The 25926-nt window shown below is 48.9% G+C and overlaps 1 protein-coding gene across 1 annotated transcript in view; it reads left to right on the top strand.

Annotated features, from left to right (window-relative positions):
* The window catches only part of LOC127036673 (deleted in malignant brain tumors 1 protein-like), a 143006-nt gene that overhangs the window by 40492 nt on the left and 76588 nt on the right, over positions 1-25926 (top strand). Inside the window, exons 7-10 of the mRNA XM_050927767.1 lie at positions 7678-8007; positions 12285-12614; positions 22239-22568; positions 25102-25431. Of these exons, the coding sequence (XP_050783724.1) occupies positions 7678-8007; positions 12285-12614; positions 22239-22568; positions 25102-25431 (1320 nt within the window). The remainder of the gene's footprint in view (positions 1-7677; positions 8008-12284; positions 12615-22238; positions 22569-25101; positions 25432-25926) is intronic.

The raw sequence follows: 25926 nt of genomic DNA, 5'->3' as shown, positions 1-25926 counted from the left end.
TTTTAAAACATTTTGGTTATGACAGTCTTATAACTCTATTTAACAGTGCAAACAAATTTATAAAAAGCCCAAACAAGAAATTGACATTTTATTAATATTATCTTTACCTTAATGTTGAGGTTTCCCCTTACATTTTTTCTTTGAATAACAATTAAAAAAAAACTTAAAAAACAAAACTGTGATTGATAAAAGAGAATTCTTTTTGTTTGCAATTGCATTATTTGTTGAGACAGAAATATATGTACATATATTTGTAACTGAAACCTTTTTGAACTTTGCACGAAAAATTGGTGTTAATAATACTATGATTATACCCCAACCATGATTTTAAAATAGTATGGTACCACATCTGATATATTTTTTAAAAGGGTATAAAGTTGACTTTTGTTGCAACGAAAAAAAAAAAATGTTTTTTAAGTAGTCACGTGACACACACAACATAGACACAAGACACACACACAGGACATACAGGACAAACTTACAATTAAAAACAAATGGCGCCAGAATTCAATTTATAACTATACAAAATAACACCACTAAAAATAAAATTAAAAAGGGTTAAACATTTGAATAACAAGTTATTACCTTATTGAAAACTTGTAGCAGGAATTTGATAAAAATATATTAATACTTGCCAAATGTATTGTATTAATTTGGTAACAAGGAATTTTGCATTACTTTATATTTAACATTATTTTAAAACTCTGCTGTATGGAATAAGAAAAGCCCATGTTTCAAATATTACTTAGTGGTTAGGATTAGAAGCAGAGAGTGCGTTTCTGTTGCTTGGCAACCACATCTTTAAGAAAGTTAGGAATAATTCCAGCTGTTGCATTCCTGAAGGGTTAAAATAATTAATTTACTGGATTTAAAGTTTTTACCTTATTTTCTTTTTGTTTCTTGTTTTGTTCTGTTTTTAATTGCTTTAGCTTTTGGAGGTTTGTGTAAAAACTATAACTTTTAACTTTTAAAACAAAGAGAAAAAGTAGAAGTGAGGAGAGGCGGGGGAAAAAAGGGGGGGTGGGTGAAGAGCAACCTAGGAAGGTAGCGAGACCTGAGCCAAGAGAGATTAACTCTATGAAGGCATTTGAAAGTACAGGCAGCAGCAGCAAGTTTAGCAAACTGAGAAAACATATAAAGGACAAAACTTAACTGGTATGTAAAAATATTTGAGAAAGAAGGTTTTATTTTCAGATATGAGCGCGGAGTGTGGTTCCATGGGTCAAAGCAATTGGGAACCTGCAGAGTTGGGGATTGCGCCCCTGGTTTTTATCCTGGCTCTGAGAGGAGATTGGGGGTAGTTACTTGCTCTTGTAAAACCTGAATTTGTTCCCCCAGTGTCTGTTGCTTTTGTGTGCATGCCAAATGGATAGTGGGAGTGCCCTTTTTTGCTGCAGTTAACTGTTTTTGGGCAGCTCCATGGGTTAATGCATCAATTCTAGGTGTTAACCCGCTTAATTTTAGTTTTTTACTTTGAAATTCTTTTTTATTCACTCCCCTGCGATTGAGTCGCAACTCCTGTCTCCTAATGTGCTCGTGAACTGTTCCATTTTTTCCTTCATTTGATTTACCAATTCAATGAGAGTATTGTTTGCTACTCTTTCCTTTTGTGCACTTACTTGTCCTGTTCTGACAGGCACCAGTCTAGGTTCCGCTTTAAGTTTAACTGGAACCCGGCTTTTATCATAAGGTGATGGTTGCAATGCAGTGGACCCAGTTTCATGTTTTACTTTTACTAGGACCACCTCTTTCCACTTCTGTCCCCATTCTTTAGGCACAGGGTAACTACCTGAAGCCTGCTGTTTACCACCAATATTTATAACAGGGGACGGCACACGTATTTTTTGTAGGTTCCTTACAGTTGTTTCCAGTGTTTCACTCTGTTCCTGTACTGGTTGTCTCTGGGCTGCTTGCCACCCTGCAAGGGCAGTGGGAGCATTCCAGGGCTGTGTAGCTTCTTTTGCTACTTTTAACTGTTTCTTTGTTACTGTTACTTGCCCTGCTTTTTCTATTACTTGTTTGGCCAGCATGCCCGCATGCTGTTTCAGCCATCTCACTGCCATAGACAGTAATTGCAGAATTTTTGCTTTTTTACTTTTATTACTATTTCTTAGAGCCTCAGCTCTACATATGCCAGTCCATGTTTCCCCACTCTCTTTTTAAAATTCATATGGACCCCCCTTACTGGCAATCCAGCGGGTCCAGGAGTTATCAAACTCCGTGGGGATCAAAAGGGAGGGGATCAGGGGGTTCCCTAGCACGAGGTTTTCTGCCATGTTAGATTGCAATTCTTACAGCGGACAGCTCGCTTACTCACCAGATCAGCGGTTGGGGTCACCAGTGTTGTCAGAGGTGTTGTCAGATGCTACCGGTGTGGTGCTCTGCTCTCTCTCTGTTGGTATCACTCGGCTGCGTGCGTGTGTTCCCTCTGTGTGCTGCCCCAGCTCTGCGCAAATAGCTGACACAGCAGACCCGAAGAGAACTCCCAATGACCACAGAGTCTAGTAAGGTACGAAGGCACGTCGGCCAGGTTTATTGCGACCTCGGACACAATTGCAGTTCCCTCCAGATTGTTACTCTACAGGGCATACTATGAGAAAGTGCCTCTTGGCAATGGACCCGGCTCAGTCAGTGGCGGGACTTTCCACTGCCCCCTAGGCCGGACAAAGACATCGCCCCAAGGATACATTTTTATACACAGGTACAAACAAACAAACACAGGTACAGGTACAAACAAACATCACTTCTGACGTATTGAGGTACAACCCTTCTACGTAGCAAGGTACAACCCCTCTACGTAGTAAGGTGCCGCCTCTCACCTTGTACATGTTGGTTCGATCAAAACAACTCTATCCATCATATTACCCTTTTGCCCCTGTCATTGGGATGGGTCAGTCTGTTCCTTGTTATCTGTGTGGAATGTGCAAGTATGTGAATGTTCTGATCTCTAGTGTTCAGTATCTTTTAGGTACGTATCTTCTTGCATCAGCCCTTTCCTTGCCAGCTTCTGTGAGCAGGGCCTGCCTCTGGCTCACAGCTTCACTTTGCTTTATGTTAGCAAAGTCTTGGCCATTATTTTAGTTCAGGCCTTAGGCCTCATACTGGGCCTTTATCAGGGCCTTCACTTACTATACAGGTGTGGCCTCACCAGTGCCGAATAGAGAGGAATAATCACTTCCCTCCATCTGCTGGCAAGGTTCCTACTAATACAGCAAAATATGCCATTGGCCTTCTCGGCAACAAGGGCACACTTCTGACTCATATCCAGCTTCTCATCCACTGTAATTCCCAGGTCCTTTTCTGCAGAACTGCTGCTTAGCCAGTCGGCCCCCAGTCTGTATCGGTGCATGGGATTCTTCCATCCTAAGTTCAGGACTCTGCACTTGTCCTTGTTGAACCTCATAAGATTTCTTTTGGCCCAATCTTCTAATTTGTGTAGGTCCCTCTGTATCCTATCCCTACCCTCCAGCATATCTACCTCTCCCACCCCAGTTTAGTGTGATCTGCGAACTTCCTAAGGGTGCAATCCATAACATCATCCAGATCATTAACCAAAATGTTGAACAAAACCTGCCCCAGGACCGACCCCTTTGGCACTCTGCTTGATACCAGCTGCCAACTAGACATCAAGCCATTGATCACTACCCGTCAAGCCCAACAATTTAGCCAGATTTGTATCCACTGTGGCAAGGCACCTTCTCAGTCTCCCCAGCCTCCGCTGCTTTTAGCCCTGGCAAGACAGGCTTGGGTAATATGGTCCCCTTTGGGGCACCGGAGGAGTCTGTTCCTTCTCTTTACCAGTCCTTTTTAGCTTATTTTTCTCTCTTGTGGGAGGGAATGCAGCCTCTCCTCCTGATGATCCTCCCTCTCTTGCTGCTCCTAACCTCCTGGCAGCAGGGCTTCTTCTCTCCCCTTCTCCTTCCTCCCAGGGGAGGGTTTAAAAAGGTCTCAGGCAACCCTTAGTTGGAATCAGCTGATCCTAATTCACCTCAGGTAGCTCCCTCTCAGCTGATTCTAATTGATACTTTGGTAACCCCTTCTCAGCTGAACCTGATTGACCTGTAGTTACTCCCCAGTTGATAGGGAGGAGGGCCTTTTAACCCTCTGAGACTGATTTCTACCCCCACCCCCCTTGCAGCTGTCTGTCCTGAGTTTATCACACCACTTTATAGTCCATTCATCCAATCCATACTTTTTTAACTTGCTGGCAAGAATACTGTGGGAGACCATATCAAAAGCTCTGCTAAAGGCAAGTTATAGCACATCCACCGCTTTCCCCATATCCACAGGGCGTTATCTCATCATAGAAGGCAATCAGGTTGGTCAGGCATGACTTGCCGTTGGTGAATTCATGTTGTCTGTTCCTGATCACCCCCCTCTCCTCCAAGTGCTTCAGAATGGATTCCTTGCGGACCTGTCCATGATTTTGCCAGGACTGAAGTGAGTCTGACTGGTCTATAGGTCTCTTTTTTAAATATGAGCACTATATTTGCCTTTTTTCCAATTGTCTGGGACCACACCTGATCGCCACGAATTTTCAGAGATAATGGCCAATGGCTCTGCAGTCAGTCACCCAACTCCCTCAGCTCCCTTGGATGCATTATATATGGACCCATGGACTTGTGCATGTACAACTTTTCTAGATAGTAATTAACCTGTTCTTTCACCGCTGCTCACTTTTTCCCCATGCTGTGTTGCTCAGTGCAGCAGTCTGGGAGCTCCCCTTGTCTGTGAAGACTGAGGCAAAAAAAGCATTGAGTACTTCAGGTTTTTTCACATCATGTGTGATTATGTTGCCTTCCCTACACTTTCCCCGACCTTCTTCTTATTGCTAACATACCTGCAGAAACCCTTCTTGTTACCCTTCACATCCCTTTCTAGCTGCAACTCCAGTTGTGCCTTGGCCTTCCTGATTACACCCCTGTATGCTCAAGCAATATTTTTATAGTCTTCCCTAGTCAATGGTCCAAATTTCCAATTCTTGTAAGCTTCCTTCTTGAGTTTAAGCTCACTGAAGATTTCACTGTTAAGCCAAGCTGATTGCCTGCCATATTTGCTATTCTTTCTGCACTTTGGGATGGTTTGCTCTTGTGCCCTCAATAAGGCTGCTTTAAAATACAGGCAGCAGTTCTGGACTCCTTGCCCCTTAATATTAGCCTTCCAGGGGAGCAGTTCACTAAGGGACTGCTTTCTGAAATCCAGGGTCCGTATTTTGCTACTCTCCTGTAGACGGCCGGACTCACCCCTGCAGCACCTCCTGCTGGTCTCTCAGGGAATTAGCTCATTCCAGCGTCCGGAGTGCCCTCTGCAGGCCAGTGATCCACCTTCCAGCTTCTGGCCTCCATGTCCCTCCCAGGACCCTGGTGCCCCTTTAACTGGGTCTCCCCCTCCCAGGGGGACCCCCACCCCACTATCCACACTTTGCCTCAGTATTGGCTACTGCCCAGTTTCCATCTAGCCCCCGTTCACTGGGGCAGACTGCAGTATCAGCCACTCATCATAGGCAAAGGGGTTTGGACCTGCTGCCTTTGGGCTACCCCTGGGCTGCACCCTGCAACCCCCACTACCTCTTGGCCTTATTCTAGGCCGCAGCCTGTGGCTTCCCAGGCAGGAGCTCCCCAGCTCCTCTGCCTTTCCCCAGCCCTGCTCCACTCTAGGTACCTTGTCTAGCTCCCTGCAGCCAGGCCCTTCTCCCTCTACAGGCAGAGGGAGACTCTCCTGAGCTCCTGGCTCCCAGCCTCTTTATAGGGCCAGCTGGGCTCTGATTGGGATCTGGCCACAGTTAAGCCTGCTTTCTCCCAATCAGCCCAGGCTTCTTGCCCCAGATACAGCCCTCTCCTGGGCTATTTTAAGCCATGGCGGGCAGGAGTGAGTAACCACCCCACTACATCTCCTTTCTTCCTTTTCTCAGGATCCTGAACTCAAGCATCTCATGGTCCCTGCTGCCTAGGTGGCTGTCCACTTCTACTTCCCTTACCAATTTTTCCCTCTTTGTAAGCAGCAGGTCAAGAGGAGCATGGCCCCTAGTCGGTTCCTCCAGCACTTCTACCAGGAAGTTGTCCCCAACACTCTCCAAAAACTTCCTAGATTGTCTGTGGACTGCTGTATTGCTCTCCCAGCAGATGGCAGGGTGATTGAAGTTCCCCATTAGAACCAGGTCTGCGATCTGGAGACTTCACTTAGTTGTCCTTAGTTAACTTGATCTTTGAAGAGTGGTGAGGGGCAGATTAAACCATGCCTAAACCTCTTACACAGACCCCACATCCCTCAGCAGGAACACCCATCTTCACTCCTCTCACTCTTAATAGGGGCTGGTGTCTGAGCCCCCTGGTTAGTGAGTTCAGTTCAGTTGTGGGTGACCCCCTCAGTCAGGGCAGGCTAAGGACAGTTCTGCTGCCCTTTACTCAGAGAATCAGAAAAACATTTCACTACCCCTGCATTCAAGTACTACAGCGATTTGTAACCCAGAACCAGCCATCACAGCTCTGTCTGCTGGATACCTAGGCAGAGTGGGTGTGTTCTTGTAAACACAGTCTGGTCCTGAAGCCTTTTCCCCTCCCCAGCTCATCACTAGCTGTCAGAGGAGAGCTCATTCTGACCTTGCTCACCTCTAGCTTGTTCAGCCATCTGACTGTGCATCCTTAAGGTCCAGTCTTCTAACTGGGCTCTGCTCTACCATGTGTGACTGTTTTGCTGCCCCACAGGCAGACTGAGAAGATCAGGCTAAGCCACATTTCTGCATTGCAGCAGTGCCTCCAGCCAGTCCAGTCAGGGGCCCATTAAGCCTAGTCTAGGATCTGCATCCCAGGTTGTAAACGGGCAGATACACGTTAGAGCTTCTGAAAATGCATCAGCACCAATCTCTCTATCCGAGTTGCTGCCACTCTGGGAGGACACAGCTGTTAGCCCAGCTCTGCCATCATTCATCTGAGACTGGTACTAGGCTGGCAGCACTAGACACAAGTGCAGCAACGGCTGCCAGAAAACAATGTTGCCAAGTCAGTCTTGGCAAGTCAGCAGGAACCGCAGGGGCAGGTGTTTGCTTCAGGTGGGGGCCAATCTGCTTGTAGGAAGTATGCATTGCCTCTGCGCTGGTCGGAACCATTGTCAGCCTGGTGCGCAGCAGGTTCCTGCCAGGCATCCCTGCGCTCCAGGCAGATCTACGGGGGATGGACTTTGGGTGAGGTTTTCAGAGATCTATGGTGCCAACACATGTAAATTGGACGCTGATGTCAGGCTAAGGCAACCACTAATGACACGGGTGACTGTGTTCAGCTCCCAATCACCAAGATGCTAATGCCAGCATCTGCCCCACAGCACTGCACAGTATCGCACTGGAGCGAACACCAGCGCCAGGATTCAGGGTGCAAATCTGCTCCCCAGGAGGTTCCTGCCAGCAGTGCGGGGGGTGATCTTTTTAAGGGCTCTAGTGGGAGCAGTAGGACAGATTGCCGTCCAGTCTGCCTAACTAGGTGACAGCTGGCTGGGAGGGGAGTGGACAGATTTCAGCATTGCCCAAGTGATTAGCCTGGTCACTGGTGGGGAGCCCTTGACAGGAAGTTGCTGTGTGCAGAGACCTGTTAGATCGGTCGGCGGGAGGCGCTAAGTTCCCCAGTGATACGAGATATCAGATGCACAGGAACTTCCCTGAGTGTTTCTTCTCTTGGGTGTTTGCAGACGCTGGCATCTCAGAAGTGGCTCAGCTCAGACTGGTGAACAGCTGGAGTCACTGCGCTGGGAGGGTCGAGGTGCTTCACAACCAGCAGTGGGGAACTCTGTGTGATGACGGCTGGGACTTACAGGATGCCAGAGTTTTGTGCAGGGAGCTGGGCTGTGGGACAGCATTATCAGCCCCAGGAGGGGCTCGATTTGGGCAAGGATCAGACCGTATCTGGCTGGATGACGTTCAATGCACAGGGACAGAAGTTGCCCTCTCCGATTGCAGGGCTCGGTCTTGGGGAGAGAATAACTGTAACCACGGAGAAGATGCCAGTGTTGTGTGCTCGGGTAACTTGCTTCCATTACATCAGTGTGTGTGGTGCAGGGATCAGGCTGGGAAGCTTTCAGCATAGACCCAGCTCTCCTGTTTGAGCCCTGGTCTACACGGCGGGGGGCAGGGAGGGTGTTCAACCTAAATTATGCAGGTTCAGCTATTGCGTAGCTGAACTCGGCGTATCTTTGGGTATGTCTACACTACAGGATTATTCCGATTTTACATAAACTGGTTTTGTAAAACAGATTGTATAAAGTCGAGTGCACGTGGCCACACAAAGCATAATAATTCGGTGGTGTGCGTCCATGTACCGAGGCTAGCATCGATTTCTGGAGCGTTGCACTGTGGGTGGCTATCCCGTAGCTATCCTATAGTTCCCGCAGTCTCCCCCGCCCATTGGAATTGTCGGAGAAAAACTCAGTTCTCGCTTTATGTTTGGGTGCAGCAAAATCAAATACTTTATTGTAACTCTAGCAATTGCAATAGAGGGAGGGAGTGCCCTAGGACACTGGGTCACTCCAGTCCCGCACAGGTCTCTCAACAGGTAAACAATTACAGCAAGCATTTATACCTTTGTTACAGACAAAAACAAGCAATAATACAGACAATAATGAGCAACAGCTGCATTTTGTTTACACATAGGCTATCCTGCTATCTTATTTTCCTCACGTCGGGCGCCAGTCTATGTATTTAATTATCAGTGCAAGGTCGTGATAACTTCTCACACAGTTCTTTCCTACTCGCCTCACACTAACCTCACTTCTACAAATCTCACGTCATTAGGGTTACAGCTGGCCTAACTCTTGCTAACAGACTGACATGCATTAAGATCCCCTACAAATCCTTGTCAATTCTTTCCCTACTTCCACAGAATTCTGGGTTGAGATCCCAATGCATGATGGTGCAAAAACAGTGTCGCGGGTGATTCTGGGTAAATGTCGTCACTCCTTCCTTCCTCAGTGAAAGCTACGGCAATGGATTGCCCTGGCAGACGCCATAGCATGGCAACCATGGAGCCTGTTTAGCCTTTTGTCACTGTCACCGTATGTGTATTGGATGCTGCTGACAGAGGCGGTACTGCAGTGCTACACAGCAGCATTCATTTGCCTTTGCAAGGTAGCAGAGACGGTTACCATCCCTATTGTACCGTCTGCCATGCCATTGTAAATTGGCGATGAGATGACGGTTATCAGTCGTTCTGTACCGTCTGCTGCTGTCATGGGTGCTCCTGGCTGGCCTTCACTGAGGTCGGCCGGGGGCGCAAAGACAAAAATGGGAATGACTCCCCAGGTCATTCTCTCCTTTATGTTTTATCTAAAAATAGAGTCAGGCCTGCCTAGAATATGGGGCAAGTGTATTAGAGAACCAGAGAACCAGAGCGCACAGCCGCTCTGTGTCAGATCCTACAGAAATAGTGAGCTGCGTGCTATTCTAGGGGGTGCCCCTGCAACAACCCCACCCGTTGCTTCCCTCCTCCCCCAACCCTTCTGGGCTACCGTTGCAGTGTCCCCCCATTTGTATGATGAAGTAATAAAGAATGCAGGAATAAGAAACACTGACTTTTTAGTGAGAGAGGAAGCCTCCAGCTCCTATGATAGTCCAGGCAGGACATTAAACGGTGGCACGGGGAGAGGAGCCCAGTCTCCCGCTGCTATGATAGTCCAGGCAGTACAGAATCTTTTCTTTAGACATGAAAGCGGGGGGGCTGATGGAGCTCAGCCCACAGTTGCTATGATGAAGACGGTTACCAGCTGTTCTGTACCATCTGTCGGGAGTGACCGGGAGTCATTCCTATTTTTACCCAGGCGCCCCTGGCCGACCTCACCGAGGCCAGCCAGGATCACTCACAGGATGATGAGGACGGCTATCAGTCTTTTTGTACTGTACCGTCTGCCACCGGGGAGGGGAGGGGAGAGGATGCTGCTGTTCAGTGCCACAGCACTGCGTCTATCAGCAGCATGCAGTAGACATACGGTGACATTGAAAAAAGTCAAGAAATGATTTTTTTCCCTTTTCTTTCACGGGCGGGGGGGGGGGGAGGGAGGGTAAATTGACGAGATATACCCTGAACCATCCCGGACAATGTGTTTTACCCTACAGGCACCGGGAGCTCAGCCAAGAATGCAAATGCTTTTCAGAGACTGCGGGGACTGTGGGAGAGCTGGTGTCCTCAGTACCTGCTCCCTCCCTCCATGAGCATCCATTTGATTCTTTGGCTTTCCGTTATGCTTGTCACAGAGCACTGTGCTGTGGCCTCTGTCTATCATAGCCTGGAGATTTTTTCAAATGCTTTGTCATTTCGTCTTCTGTAACGGAGCTGTGACAGAACAGATTTGTCTCCCCATACAGCGATCAGATCCAGTATTTCCTGTATGGTCCATGCTGGAGCTCTTTTTGGATTTGGGACTGCATTGCCACCCGTGCTGGTCAGAGCTCCACGCTGGGCAAACAGAAAATGAAATTCAAAAGTTCGCGGGACTTTTCCTGTCTACCTGGCCAGTGAATCCAAGTTCAGATGGCTTTCCAGAGCGGTCACAATGGTGCACTGTGGGATACCGCCCGGAGGCCAATACCGTCGATTTGCGGCCACACTAACCCAAATCCGACATGGCAATACCGTTTTCAGCGCTACTCCTCTCATCGGGGAGGAGTACAGAAACTGGTTGAAAGAGCCCTTTATATCGAAATAAAGGGCCTCGTTGTGTGGACGGGTGCAGGGTTAAATCGGTTTAACGCTGCTAAGTTCGGTTTAAACGCATAGTGTAGACCAGGCGTTAGGTTGACTTACCAGGCTGTGAGGCTCCCCCGTCGACTCTCATGAGCTGGAGTTCCAGAGTCGACGAGGAGGGCTATCAGGGATTGATTTTATCGCATCTTCACTAGACACGACAAATTGATCCCTGATATATGGATCACTACCTGCCAATTTGGGATCACTCTTGATGGGGGTCTGGTGTCTGAGCCCTCTGATTAGTGAGTTCAGTTCAGCTGTGGGTGACCCCCTCAGTCAGGGCAGGCTAAGTACAGTTCTGCTGCCCTTCACTGAGACAATCAGGATAACAACATTTCGCTACCCTGCATTCAAGTACTACAGTGATTTGTAACCCAGAACCAGCCAACACAGCTCTGTCGGCAGGATACCTAGGCAGAGTGGGTGTGTTCTTGTAAACACAGTCTGGTCCTGAAGCCTTTCCCCCTCCCCAGCTCATCACTAGCTGTCAAGGGAGAGCTCGTTCCCACCTTGCTTACCTCTAGCTTGTTCAGCCATCTGACTGTACATCCTCAAGGCCCAGTCTTCTAGGTGGGCTCTGCTCCACCACGTGTGACCGTCTGTATTGCTGCCCCACAGGCACACTGAGAAGATCAGGCTAAGCCATGTTTCTGCACTGCAGCAGTGCCTCCGGCCAGTCCAATCAGGGGCCCATAAACTTAGCCCAGGATCTGCATCCCAGGGTTGTAAATGGGCAGATACATGTTAGGGCTTCTGAAAATGCATCAGCACCAGTCTCTCTATCCCAGAGTTGGTGCCCCTCTGTGAGGACTGAGACTGGTACTGGGCTGGGAGCACTAGACAGGAGTGCAGCAATGGCTGCCACAAAACGATGTTGCCAAGTCAGTCATGGCAAGTGAGGAGGGACTGCAGGGGCAGGTGTTTGCTTCAGGAGGGGGCCGATCTGCTTGTAGGAAGTGTGCATTGCCTCTGCACTGGTCGGAATCATTGTCAGCCTGGTGCACAGCAGGTTCCTACCAGGTGTCACTGGGCTCCAGGCAGTTCTAAGGGGGATGGACTCTGGGTGACGATTTCAGGGAGCTATGGAGCCAACACATGTAAATTCGATGCTGATGTCAGGCTAAGGCAACCACCAATGACATGGGTGACTGTGTTCAGCTGCCAATCACTGAGATGCTTATGCCAGTGTCTGCCCAACAGCACTGCACAGTATCTCACTGGAGCAAATACCAGCACCAGGAGTGAGGGTGTAAATCTGCTCCCCAAGAGGTTCCTGACAGCAGTGTGGGGGGTGATCTTTTAAAGTGCTCTAGTGGGAGCAGTAGGACTGACTGTTGTCCAGTCTGCCTAATTAGGTGACAGCTGGCTGGGAGGGGAGTGGACAGACTTCAACATTGCCCAAGTGATTAGCCTGGTCACTTGTGGGGAGCCCGTGACAGGCAGTTGCTGTGTACAGAGACCGGTCAGATCTGTTGACAGGAGACGCTACGTTCCCCAGCAACATGAGAGATCAGATGCACAGGAACCTCCTTGAGTGTTTCTTCTCTTGGATGTCTGCAGACGCTGGCATCTCAGAAGTGGCTCAGCTCAGACTGGTGAACAGCAGGAGTCACTGCGCTGGGAGGGTCGAGGTGCTTCACAACCAGCAGTGGGGAACTGTGTGTGATGACAGCTGGGACTTGCAGGATGCTGGGGTCGCATGCAGGCAGCTGGGCTGTGGGACGGCATTATCAGCACCAAGAGAGGCTCGGTTTGGGCAAGGATCTGATCGTATCTGGATGAATAACGTGAACTGCACAGGGACAGAAGTTGCCCTCTCCGATTGCAGGGCTCGGCTTTGGGGAGAGAATAACTGTACCCATGGAGAAGATGTTGGTGTTGTGTGCTCAGGTAATTTGCATCCATTACGTCACTGTGGGTGGTACAGGGATCGGGTTGGGAAGCTTTCAGCACAAACACAGCTCTCCTGTCTGAGTCAGCGCTCACCTCGGTGCCCAACATGGTGTTAAGGGCCTGTACTGCAGGTAGGGGGTGTGTGAGTTGAGGGCGCTCTCCATTTGCAGTTGTGCTGACTTTAATGCCCCAGTGCAGTGCCATGGGCCCCTAGCATGAGGAAGCCTTGTCTGTGCCTGCTGGGGGCAGCTCCCTGACTCCCTGGGCCACAGGCCACACAAGCTGTTCCCTCTAGGTCTTGTGGAGGGGAGTGACCGCTGTCGAGGTTGGCAATATGCTCGCCTCACCTCTCGATTCTCTGAGTGTCCTCCTGCAGCACCCATTCCCTGTCTCGCTAGGCATCACAGTAGTCACAGATCTGCTCACAAAGGACCACAGTCTCAAGGTGACCAGCTCCACCTCCCATCACTGCCCCAATCAACACACAACCCTACATCCCTTCATAGTCACACCAAGGACAAGTGATTTCACAGAGTGTAGAGATTCGAGGGGTATCAAGGAGAAGGGTTGGAAAGAAATGGTTGCATGGCCCATAAAATCATACCAAGCTGACTAGAGCCTAGACTCATTGAAGAAGATACTTTTCTGTCTGTTTGAGCAATGCTCAACCCACAGTTCTTTCAGGGTTTTACTTCAGGCTTAGTTGTGATCTCCTGTTCCTGACAAAAGTGCTGTCAGATGCTTCCTGGGTGAAAGAGAGCTCTTGTCCCCTCTCCTCTTTATTTGTAGGTACAGACCATTGTCTCTTCCCAGAGGGGGTCTCTCTTTGGAGACTTGTGCTGAGGGACCTTTGTCTTTGTAAATTCTCAGGCCCGCACTGGGCCCAGACAGTGAATATAGCCTGTCTCCACAGCTGGGCTTTGGTCTGTGATTATCTCAGCTGAAGGGATTGCCATGGCGTAGGTGACAAACTTCACTTCAACACTTCTGGAGCGTCGTATTCTACATTTTTTTCATCTGTCTTCAACTATGTCCCATACAAACATCTTGCTCCCATTAGATGAACCAACAGCCTTCTGGCTTTTGGTAGAGACCTCACTTGCCATGTTTGGTGAGCTGTTGTGCAGGTATCTCACTTCTGTATAACTCTAGGCATCCCTGTGCCTTCTGCCTGTTGGCGTTGTGAAGCAAGGGGATTCTTTCCCCCAAGAATCAAACAGCACAGACAATACTGAAGAGGTTTATTCATCGCACCGGGAAGACTGATAAACAGCTTCAAAAGTATGATCTTACTGTGACCAGTTATATACATTTTCTTATTAATCCATTTGCATTTATTATGTCGTTACAGAGACAAACATTGTTTCAGAGAGAGAGAGGGAGAGAAAGAACACTTAACAAGATAATGATAGGAACAGAACATACGCACAGAAACCATCCTGATTACATCAATTGTTTATGCCTAAACTGAAGGCGAAGGGGTGGGGTGGGGATAGGGGTAGGGGTGAGTGTTCACTTGATATCTGGAGAGCCATGGAGGGTTTGTATTGTTCTTCCTTACTGAGAGGCTGAGTTACTGGGCGGACATCTGACCATTTTAAGTTTTCAAGTGTGTACATCTGCCATTGTCCCTGGGCCTGCTTGTTAGTTATGTGGGTTTCTGCCTCAGCTGCTAACTGAATTTTTAACTCTTGCCTACCAGTTCCCTCCTGTTTGACAAATCGAACTCCCAGGTGGGATGTAGTCAGTACTTAAATGCTTTGGTTTACATGATCTGTCTTAGGGTTACCTAAAGGAGGTGGGTGAAGGGAGGAAGAGGGGAGTTGGGGGAAGGGGGGAAAGGTAGGAAACCTAGTGAGATTTTTAAGCATATGTCTAAAGTTGTTATGGTATAAATCCCCACTCTGAACCTTAGCGTCCAAAAGATGGGGTACCAGCATGAATTCCTCTAAGCTTAATTACCAGCTTAGATCCTAGTGCTGCCACCAACCAGGACTTGGAGTGCCTGGTACACTCTGGTTCCCCCAAAACCTTCCCTGGGGACCCTAAGACCCAGACCCCCTGGATCTTAACACAAGGAAAGTAAACCCTTTCCCCCACTGTTGCCTCTCCCAGGCTTTCCCTCCCTGGGTTACCCTGGAAGATCACTGTGATTCAACTCCTTGAATCTTAAAGCAAAGAGAAATGCACCTTCCCCCTACCTCTTTTCCCCTCCCCAAGAGGTAATACAGATTCAAGCTCCGTGAATCTAAAACAGAGGAAATGCCACCTTTCCTCCTCCCTTCTCTCTCCCTGTCTCCCACCAATTCCCTGGTGAGTACAGACTCAATTCCCTTGAGCATCAACAAGGGGAAAAAATCCATCAGGTCTAAAAAAAGAAAAGTTTTTAATAAAAGAAAGAAAAAAGTAAAAGTTGTCTCTGTAATTTAGATGGTAAATGTTACAGGGTCTTTCAGCTTATAGGCACTACAGAGAAGCCGTCCCCCCAGCACAAATACAAATTAAAATCCTTCCAGCAAAATACACATTTACAAATAAAGAAAACAATCAAAAAGACTAAACCGCCTTCTACTGGTACTTACTATTTGAATAGAAAATTAGAGAGCCTGTAGGTATGTCTGGTCACTCTCAGAACCCAGAGAGAACAACAGACAAACAAACAACACAAAACAAAGACTTCCCTCCACCGAGATTTGAAAGTATCTTGTTTTCTGATTGGTCCTCTGGTCAGGTGGTCCAGGTTCACTGCTTGTAACCCTTTACAGGTAAAAGAGACATTAACCCTTAACTATCTGTTTATGACAAAAGTACCCACACATGACAACAGAGGTTAGTAACACAAATGTAGAAGCACAAGAGTTTGTATTTGTACAAGAGTTTACCAGGAGTTGGGGTTGTAAGATGCGTTACGAACAGGATCCTTCAGTTGAGTGATGGTTTTATTGGAGAATTGAACTTGGATGCGGCCTTTAGTGATGCTGTTATGAACGGAGGCAGACGCAGAAGCAGTGGCAAGGACCACTTTGAGTAGTAGCTTCTTGGCCAGTTGAACCGGTATGTTGCCCAGGTATAGGTTGTCATACCACCGAGGAGGCTTTGTCATTCCAGTGAACACACGGCCATGGAGGTACATGTGTCAGTAAATCTGCAGGCACATTCCGAACCGACCGGGAACATGGCTTCACCCTCTCTGGAGCAGAAGCATGAAGCACTGCAGATGCCTATGGACCAGGGCAGTAAACCCTCTCCAACATGCTCCCCTGCCACGGCAGAACCGACCGGGAGCATGGCTTCACCCTCTCTGGAGCAGAGGCAAGAATCTCTGGAGCTGCCTATGGACCAGGGCAGTAAACCCTCTCCCATATGCTCCCCTGCCAAGGCAGAACCGACCGGGAGCATGGCTTCACCCTCTCTGGAGCAGAAGCAAGAATCTCTGGAGCTGCCTATGGAGCAGGGCAGTAAACCCGTTCCCTTGCCAGGTCAGAACCGACCGGGAGCCCGGCTTCACCCTCTCACGTGAAGAGGCAGGAAGCCCTAATGTCTCCTCTCAGAGACACTCAAGAGGGTAAAGGATCTCCTGCAGGGTCTTTACTCTTGGTGCTGTCAGCACGGAAAGCAGGCAACTCTGACCACTTTACAGGCAACTCTCATGGGGCTCTAAAGCAGGGACCCGACTTCCTGCAGTGAGAAGCTCTCCTCGGCACCGGTTTCCCCAGCACCGACAACGGACCCGGTGCCGACAACGAGTTCCGCCTCTGGCACTGAGTCTGCCTGCTACCCCCAGCAGATTCAGACCCCCACGGGCTCTCACAAACAGCTCTTGGCTCCTGCAAAAGTGAAACTAAAATCACTCCGGGCTGCCGCTCAGACTTGACGCTCTGCAGCACACCAACCTAGGGAGCAGCAACAATTCCTGCATCAGCAGGATATCTCTGTGGCCCCTAAGCCTGACTCTCTGCTCTGGGATAGGGAGCATTCACTGTCTGAACAGCAGCTCTTCCCACGTGACCTGGATACTTTCATTGATAATGAGAATGGCACACAGCAGCAGGCAGAGTTCTCCCTGTCTGAGTCCTCCCCCCCCAGACCAGAGCCATACATACCCCAAGACATGGGGCATCATAAGAATCAGCCTCAGTTTCCCTACTTTGTCCCCCAGTGGCCGGGACCATTTCTTTCCTACCCGGTGCTCTGGTCTCTGTGGTACCCGTGGTTGGCTCCTGCCACCACTTCTCCCTGCGCCCCTTCTACCGGACCGCTAGCAACTCCTATGCCTATATCCCCAGCTCTATCAACATCTAGAGCTCCTGAACCCCATCCTGAAGAAGTGGGCTATGACCCCTTCCCTGTTTTACTGGCTCCTGCCTCGCCATCAGCAGCAGAAGTCGCCCTTATGCCTCCACCTCCACAAAACGTGGACGACTTTATGCAATTCCAGGAACTTTTTAAGAGAATGGCACTCAGTCAGGACATCCCTTTGGAGGAAGTCCAGGAGACACAACCTAGGCTTCTCAAAATCCTCCAACCCTCTGCACCTTCAAAGATAGCACTACCCATAGAGAAAGCTCTCCTAGAACCAGCTGGTACTCTCTCGCAGACCCTTGCCTCCATTCCACCAACATGCAAGAAAGCTCAACATAAATACTACGTGCCTGCGAGGGACATCGATTTCTTATTTTCCCACCCACAACCCAATTCTATTGTGGTTGATGCAGCGATGCACAGAACAAAGCAGGCACACTACCGGCCCACTCTGCAGGACAAGGACCTCAAACGTCTTGACCTCCCAGACCGCAAGGTTTATACTCTTCTACTTTGCAATTTAGAATTGCAAATTTATTCTACTCTCCTTGCAAGCTATGACCATGACAACTACAACAAGCTCTTTGATTTGCCTCCCATATACTGGAGGAGGAGAGCGGACTTCCAGTTAGTCCTCGCCAAAGATCAGTTGGTGTCTAGCATGGCACTACAAGCATCCATGGACATGACTGATCCAGCCTCCCGCACCACTGCAGTGGTGATGTGCTAGTCTTCTTGTCTCTCGGCATCCGGTATCCCCAAAGATTTGCAGTCCAAAGTGGAGAGTTTCCCCTTTGACAAAGATAACCTCTTTTCAAACAAAACAAAACAAAACAAAACAAAACAAAACAAAACAAAACAAAAAACAGATGAAATCTTTCACACTATGAAAGACTCTAGAGCCACTTTGCGCACATTGGGCACATACCTGTCCCTCTCCAGGAAACAAGGGTATCAACCTTACCAAAGGCCCAGCACACAACAATATCACCGACCCCAGTCCAGACCATATGACACTGGGAAAAACCACAGCAGACCTCCTAGACGCAGGCAAAACCAGACACAACCAATTTCTTCCCACCATTGGGTAACAAATAATTTTGAAGTGCTGGTCAGGGGAATATGCAACCACCCCTTGACTCCACCGCCTATTTTCCCATTTGGCTACCGCCTCCAGACTTTCCACCATGTCTGGCAACAGATCACGCAGGACTGCTGGGTCCTGGAAATAGCTCAGTCAGGTTACTCCATCCCTCTCCTATTTTCCTCGCCCATCCTTTCCCCTTCCCTGTCCCTCTTATGGACCCCTCTCACGAGCACCTTCTCTGCGTGGAGGTGGCTCATCTTCTTCACCTAGATGGAGTTGAACATGTGCTGATGCAACATCAGGGAAAAGGATTCTACTCCCAAAAGAAAGGTGGGGAGTGGAGACCTACATTGGATCTACACCAACTGAACAAGTTTGTACATGTACAAAAATTCAAGATGGTCACATTGGGCACAATAATACCCGCATTGCACAAGGGGACTAGTTCACAGCCTTCACCCTACAAGATGCCTATTTCCATATATGCATTAATCGAACCCAGAAGACATAGTTTCTGCATAACACTGACTCCACCACCGAACGTATTGGCCTCCCTACATTGGTAGACAAAACCAGAGAACATATGCACGGACATTCCCTTCCATCCACACTCCCCAGTACTCATGCTGACCATGGTTGCTTCCAAGATAGATCGCGGAACACACTTAGGTGACCACAAAACACGGGGCCGCTGGTCCCTATCAGAGACGCATCTGCACATCAATCTCCTTGAACTCCAAGCTGTCAGGCAGGGAGGAGCACAATCTCACTCCCTATGCACAACAGCCATTAAACTATGGAATTGGTGCATACATCATCACATAAAAGTCACTGATTCCTACCTGCCCACGTGTCACAACACTACCGCCGACACACTCAGCAGACACTTCTCCGAGAAACACAAATGGGAATTACATCCCTTGATACCCTGACAGCTCTCCTCCCAAAACTGCAAATGCCATCTATTTTGTTCCAGAGTGGGACTCTGAAATGCACCTCATTCCTTGGAACAACTCCCTCATGTACTCTTTTCCACTGATTCCACTCATACACAGGGCTCTACGCAACATCATAGAGGACAAAGCCCGGGTCATACTTATTGCCTCAGCTTGGCCCAAGCAGACATGGTATCCTTACCTGCTATACATGTCCATCCATCCTCCCTGTCCTCTCCCTGACAGACCACATCTCCTCTCCCAGAACTGCGGTCAGCTTCTTCATCCACAGCGCTGGAAACTTCATCTGACAGTGTTGTTCTTTCATGGTTTCAATCCCACAAATTAGCCTGCTCAGAACAGGTCTGACATGTCCTCCTGCACAGTAGAAGGGATTCCACTCCTAAGACTTACCTACAAAAGTGGAAATTCTTCTCCATCTGGTGCTTCCACAGATGCCTAATACCCCAGACTGCAACTCTCCCTGATATCTTACAGTATCTTTTCGAACTAAAACGGGACGGGTTTTTACTCAGTTTTATCAGAGTACGCCTCACGGCCCTTACCACCTTCCATGACACTCTGGACGGCTATTCACTTTCGCATGCCCCACCATGAAATGCTTCCTCTCGGGCCTGCAAAATCTCTACCCTGAGATTCATTCACTAGTAGCTTCCTGGAGTCTCAACCTAGTTCTCTGCACTCTTATGAAACCCCTTTTCGAGCCCCTGGCCACCTCATCCCTGCTCCACGTGTCCAGGAAAGTGGCTTTCTTGGTTGCCATAACCTCAACAAGAAGGGTTGGTAAAATAAGCGCCCTGATGACCTACCCTCCCTACACCATTTTTTCTAAACACAAGCTTACCATACAGACCCGCCCCAAATTCCTCCCCAAGGTGGTGTCTACCTTCCACCTTAACCAGTCAATACACTTACCTGTATTCCATCCCAACCCTCACATGACTCCACAGGAAGCTGTATCACATAGCCTCGACGCCCGACGGGCTCGTGCATTCTATCTTGACAGAACTAAACCATTTCGTGAATCCCCTAGACTTTTGTTTCTACTAGCAAGAGATCAAAGGGTGATGCTGTCTCTAAGCAAAGACTCTCCAAGTGGATCTCTGCCTGCATCAGATCCTGCTATCAGACCCAGAATGTTCAACCACCAGAGGGTGTTAGGACTCATTTTACTACAGCAATGTCAACATCCATTGCCTTCCCCCACAGACATATGCAAGGCGGCCATGTGGACACTTGACCACACATTTGCCAAACATTATGCTATCACATGGGATACCACGGCAGACACTATAGTCGGCCATACAGTACTGTCTACCTTTGTTCCTCATACAACTCCAAAATCCCACCAATCATCGTGGGTACTGCTTCACATTCACCTAGAGTAGAGCACCCACAGGGACAGCACTCGAAGAAGAAGAGAAAGTTACTCACCTTGCAGTAACTGAAGTTCTTCAAGATGTGTGTCCCTGTGGGTGCTCCACTCCCCGCCCTCCGCCCCTCTACTTTGGAGTACTAGTATGATTTCTCCATGGTAGAGAAGGAACTGAGGAGGGTGCAGGGCGCACACGCTCAGGAAGATTCCAGCGAAACGGGAGATACCAACTGAGTGCCAGCATCCCGATCAGGCACTGCTACTGAAAATCTCTGATCAACGGTGCCGGGACGCACCGTCACCTAGAGAGGAGCACTCACAGGGACACACATCTCAAGGAACTTCAGTTACTGCAAGGTGAACAACTTTCTCTTTTACTGTCCTTTATTCACATAATCTGGATAACAACACTTCATTATACCCGCTCCAATAACAGAAAGACTGGGGATCCCACAGTAACCAAAGTGATCATTTGGGCAAGCAATCCATCATGCTAGGCAGGGTGAGTGTGCCCATGCAAACAAGATCAGCCCTTGAAGTCCTTTTCCACAGCTCACCACCAGCTATCAGAGTAGAGCTCATTCTGACTGTTTATGTTGGAGCCCCTTGGTTAGTGGGTTCAGTTCAGTTGTGGGTGACCCCCTCAGTCAGGGCAGGCTAAGCACAGTTCTGCTGCCCTTTACTCAGACAATCAGGATAACAACATTTTACTACCCTGCATTCAAGTACTACAGTGATTTGTAACCCAGAACCAGCCAACACAGCTCTATCTGCTGGGTACCTAGGCAGAGTGGGTGTGTTCATGTAAATACCATCTGCTCCTGAAGCCTTTCCCCATCCCCAGCTCATCACTAGCTATCAGGGGAGAGCTCATTCGTACCATGCTCACCTCTAGCTTGTTCAGCCATCTGACTGTGCATTCTTTAGATCCAGTCGTCTAAATGGGCTTTCCTCCACCATGTGTGACTGTCTGTATTGCTGCCTCACAGGCACAGTAAGAAGATTGGGCTAAGTGAAATCTCTGCATTGCAGCAGTCCCTGTGGCCAAACCAGTCAGAGGCTCGTTAAACCTAGTCCAAGTTCTGCGTCCCAGGTTGTAAATGGGCAAATACAAGTTAGGGCTTCTGAAAATCCAGTCCAGCTCTGCCATCATTCATCTGAGACTGGTACTGGGCTGGCAGCACTAGACACGAGTGCCGCAATGGCTGTCACAAAGTGATGTAGACAAGTCAGTTGTGGCAAGTCAGCAGGAACCGCAGGAGCAGTTGTTTGCTTCAGGAGGTGGCCGATCTGCTTGTAGGAAGCGTGCATTGCCTCTGCACTGGTCGGAACCATTGTCAGCCTGATGCACAGCACGTTCCTGCCAGGCGTCCCTGCGCTCCAGGCAGTTCTAAGGGGGATGGACTCTGGATGACGTTTTCAGGGAGCTATGGAGCCAACACATGTACATTCGATGCTTACGTCAGGCTAAGGCAACCACCAATGACATGGGTGACTGTGTTCAGCTCCCAGTCACCAAGATGCTTATGCCAGTGTCTGCCCCGCAGCACTGCACAGTATCTCACTGGAGCAAATACCAGCGCCAGGAGTGAGGGTGTGAATCTGCTCCCCAGGAGGTTCCTGCCAGCAGTGCAGAAGGTGATCTTTTTAAGTGCTCTCGTGGGAGCAGTAGGTCAGACTGCCGTCCAGTCTGCCTAACTAGGTGAGAGCTGGCTCGGAGGGGAGTGAACAAACATTGCCCAAGTGATTAGCCTGTTCAGTGGTGAGGAGTCCTCGACAGGCAGTTGCTGCGTGTAGAGACTTGTCAGATCGGTCAGCGGGAGGTGCTACATTCCCCAGCAACACGAGAGATCAGATACACAGGAATCTCCCTGAGTGCTTCTTCTCTTGGGTGTTTGCAGACGCTGGCATCTCAGAAGTGGCTCAACTCCGACTGGTGAACAGCCCGAGTCGCTGTGCTGGGATAGTTGAGGTGCTTCACAGCCAGAAGTGGGCAAGTGTGTGTGATGACAGCTGGGACTTACAGGATGCCAGAGTTGTGTGTAGGCAGCTGGTTTGTGGGACGGCATTATCAGCCCCAGGAGGGACTCGATTTGGACGAGGATCAGACCGTATCTGGCTGGATGATGTCAACTGCACAGGGACAGAAGTTGCCCTCTCTGATTGCAGGGCTCAGCCTTGGGGAGAGAATAACTGTACTCATGGAGAAGATGACAGTGTTGTGTGCTCAGGTAACTTGCATCCATGACATCACTGTGGGTAGTGCAGGGATCGGGCTGGGAAGCTTTCAGCACAGACCCAGCTTTCCTGTCTGAGTCAGCGCTGACCCCAGTGCCCCAGCATGGTGCTAAGTGCCTGTACTTCTGGGTGCCATTTCAAGTTCACAGTTTGCCATGGTATCAGTGCTGACCCCATTTTCTCCACACAGTTCTACATGCCTGTGCTGCAGGGAGCGGTATGGGGGCTCAGTGAGACACCCTCCCCGCTACAGCACAATGGGGTGCTGGGTAACCATACATCCCATTTGTGAGATTTGGGGTTGAATGGATCCTGCAGCCACTCAGGGATCCCTTTATGAAGAGTGGGGTTCCTATCCATGTCGCTCCAAGTGATTTAGATCTCAGCTAATTACCCATGAACTTGTAATATGCCCCACTGCTGTGACTGGAGACAGGGTTCTTCCTCACTTCCTCTCCTACACAGCTCATGAGTTTCTGTGACCTGTCTCTCATCTACCCTGTTCCACCCCACAGGTTGCTGCATGATAGTGGTGGGCAGTAGGGCTGTCAAGTTATTAAAAAGATAGTTGTAATTAATTGTGAGATAAAAAAATGAATCATGATTAATTGCATAATTTATCATGCCTTTACACAATAATAGAATGCCATTTATTTTATTTTTGGGATGTTTTCTACATTTTCAAATACATTGATATAAATTACAACAAAGAATACAAAGCATAGATTGCTCACTTCATATTTATTTTTTATTACAAATATTTGCACTGTAAAAAAGAAAACAAATATTATTTTCAGTTCATCTCGTACAAGTACTGTAGTGCAATCTCTTTATCAGGAAAGTTGAACTTAAAAATGTGGAACGATTTACAAATAATAACCGCAATCAAAAATAAAACAATGTAAAATTTTAGATCCTACAAGTCCATTCAGTCCTACATTTCAATCAGCCAATCGCTCAGACAGACAAGTTTGTTTACCTTTGCAGGAAATAATGCTGTTTGCTTTTTGTTTACAATGTTACCTGAAAGTGAGAACAGGCATTCACATGGCACTGTTGTAGCTGGTGTAGCGAAATATTTATGTACCAGATGCGGTAAAAATTCATATGTCCCTTCATGCTTTGACTACCATTCCAGAGAACATGCGTCCATGCTGATGATGGGTTCTGCTCAGTAACGATCCAAAGCAGAGTAGACCGACAAATGTTCATTTTCATCATCTTAGTCAGATGCCACCAGCAGAAGGTTGATTTTCTCTTTTGGTGGTTCAGGTTCTGTAGTTTCCACATTGGAGTGTTGCTCTTTTAAGACTTCTGAAAGCCTGCTCCACGCCGTCTGCCTCTCAGATTTTGGAAGGCACTTCAGATTCTTAAATCTTGGTTCTGTGACATTCCTCTGTGGTGTTATCTGGACCGGTTATGTGCTAGGTCACTCCAATCCTTGACTTTGGGAGCCAGCTTTACCCTGCTTTGTTGTGAGAACCCCTAATCCTGGGCTGTTCACGCACAGCCTCTGACATGTAATCTGCTCCTTGGATTGTGCAACTGAATGACACTAGCCAATATCGCAGCGGGTAGGTCAGTCTTTGGTAATCCCATGGTGGGCTGGTTTCTCAAGGGCTTGGACAGACTTTATCCCCAAATACAACAGCCTGTTCCTCAGTGGGCCCTCAACCAGGTCCTGTCCACGCACATAGGGCCCCCTTTCAAGCCCATGGCGACCTGCCTTCTGTCCTACCTTTGCCGGAAGGTGGCCTTTCTGGTGACCATAACCTTGTCCAGAACAGTAACTGAGCTCAGAGCTCTGACTTCTGAGCCCCTCATATGGTCTTTTATAAAGACAAGGTGCATCTACGCCTCACCCCGTGTTTCTGCCAAAGGCAGTCTCCCAGTTTCATGTGAACCAGGACATATTTTTACCTGTGTTCTTTCCTAAGCCACATGCCAGTAACAGAGAGTGCATGCTCCATTCTCTGGACATCAGGTGTGCCCTAGCATTCTACATTGAGCGCACAAAGCCATTTCGTAAGTCACCACAGCTCTTTATTGCAATCGCAGAAAGGCTGAAGGGGCTTCCGATCTCATCCCAGCACATTTCATCATGGATCACATCCTTTATCAGGATTTGCTACGCCCTGGCTAAAATTCCAGCCTCTCCGCTTACGGTGCACTGCACAAGAGCGCAGGCATCATCCGCAGCATTCCTGACGCAGGTCCCTATCCAGGAAATATGCAAGGCAGCAACGTGGTCCTCTATCCACGCCTTCACATCTAGTGGGAGCAGTAGGTCAGACTGCCTAATTAGGTGACAGCCCAACTAGGTGACAGCTCTCTGGGAGGGGAGTGGAGAAACTTCAGCGTTGGCCATGTGATTAGCCTGGTCAGTGGTGGGGAACCCTTGACAGGCAGTTACTGTGTGCAGAGACCAGTCAGATCTGTCAGCGGAAGGGGCTATGTTTCCTGTGCAACTGATCTCTCTTGTCGCTGGGGAAGTCCCTGAGTGTTTCTTCCCTTGGGTGTTTGCAGACGCTGGCATCTCAGAAGTGGCTCAGCTCCGACTGGTGAACAGCCCGAGTCACTGTGCTGGGAGGGTCGAGGTGCTTCACAACCATCGGTGGGGAACCGTGTGTGATGACAGCTGGGACTTACAGGATGCTGGAGTCGTATGCAGGCAGCTGGACTGTGGGATGGCGTTATCAGCCCCAGGAGGGGCTCGATTTGGGCGAGGGTCAGACCGTATCTGGCTGGATGACGTCAACTGCACAGGGACAGAAGTTGCCCTCTCCGATTGCAGGGCTCGGCCTTGGGGAGAGAATAACTGTATCCACGGAGAAGATGCCGGTGTTGTGTGCTCAGGTAATTTGCATCCATGACATCACTGTGGGTGGTGCAGGGATCAGGCTGGGAAGCTTTCAGCACAGACCCAGCTCTCCTGTCTGAGTCAGCGCTGACCCCAGTGCCCCAGCATGGTGCTAAGGGCCTGTATTGCAGATAGGGGAGTGTCAGTAGGGGGCGCTCTCCATTTGTAGTTTTGCTGGCCCTAATACCCCAGTGCAGAGCCATGGGCCCCTAGCATGAGGAAGCCTTGTCTGTGCCTGCTGGGGGGCAGCTCCCTGACTCCCTCGGCCACAGGCCACACAAGCCGTGCCCTCTAGGCCTTGGGTGGGGGGGTGACCCAAGGTGACCAGCTCCACCTCCCATCTCTGCCCAATCAACACACAGCTCTAGATCCCTTCATAGTCACACCAAGGACACGTGATTTCACAGAATGTAGAGATTCGAGGGGTAGGAAGGAGAGGGCTTGGAAAGAAATGGTTCTTCTTCGAGTGATTGCTCATGTGTATTCCACAG

This window comes from Gopherus flavomarginatus, chromosome 18, assembly GCF_025201925.1.
Source record: "Gopherus flavomarginatus isolate rGopFla2 chromosome 18, rGopFla2.mat.asm, whole genome shotgun sequence".
NCBI lineage: Eukaryota > Metazoa > Chordata > Testudines > Testudinidae > Gopherus > Gopherus flavomarginatus.
Note: the sequence above shows the minus strand (reverse complement) of the source record. Positions and strands in the feature narration are given on the sequence as shown.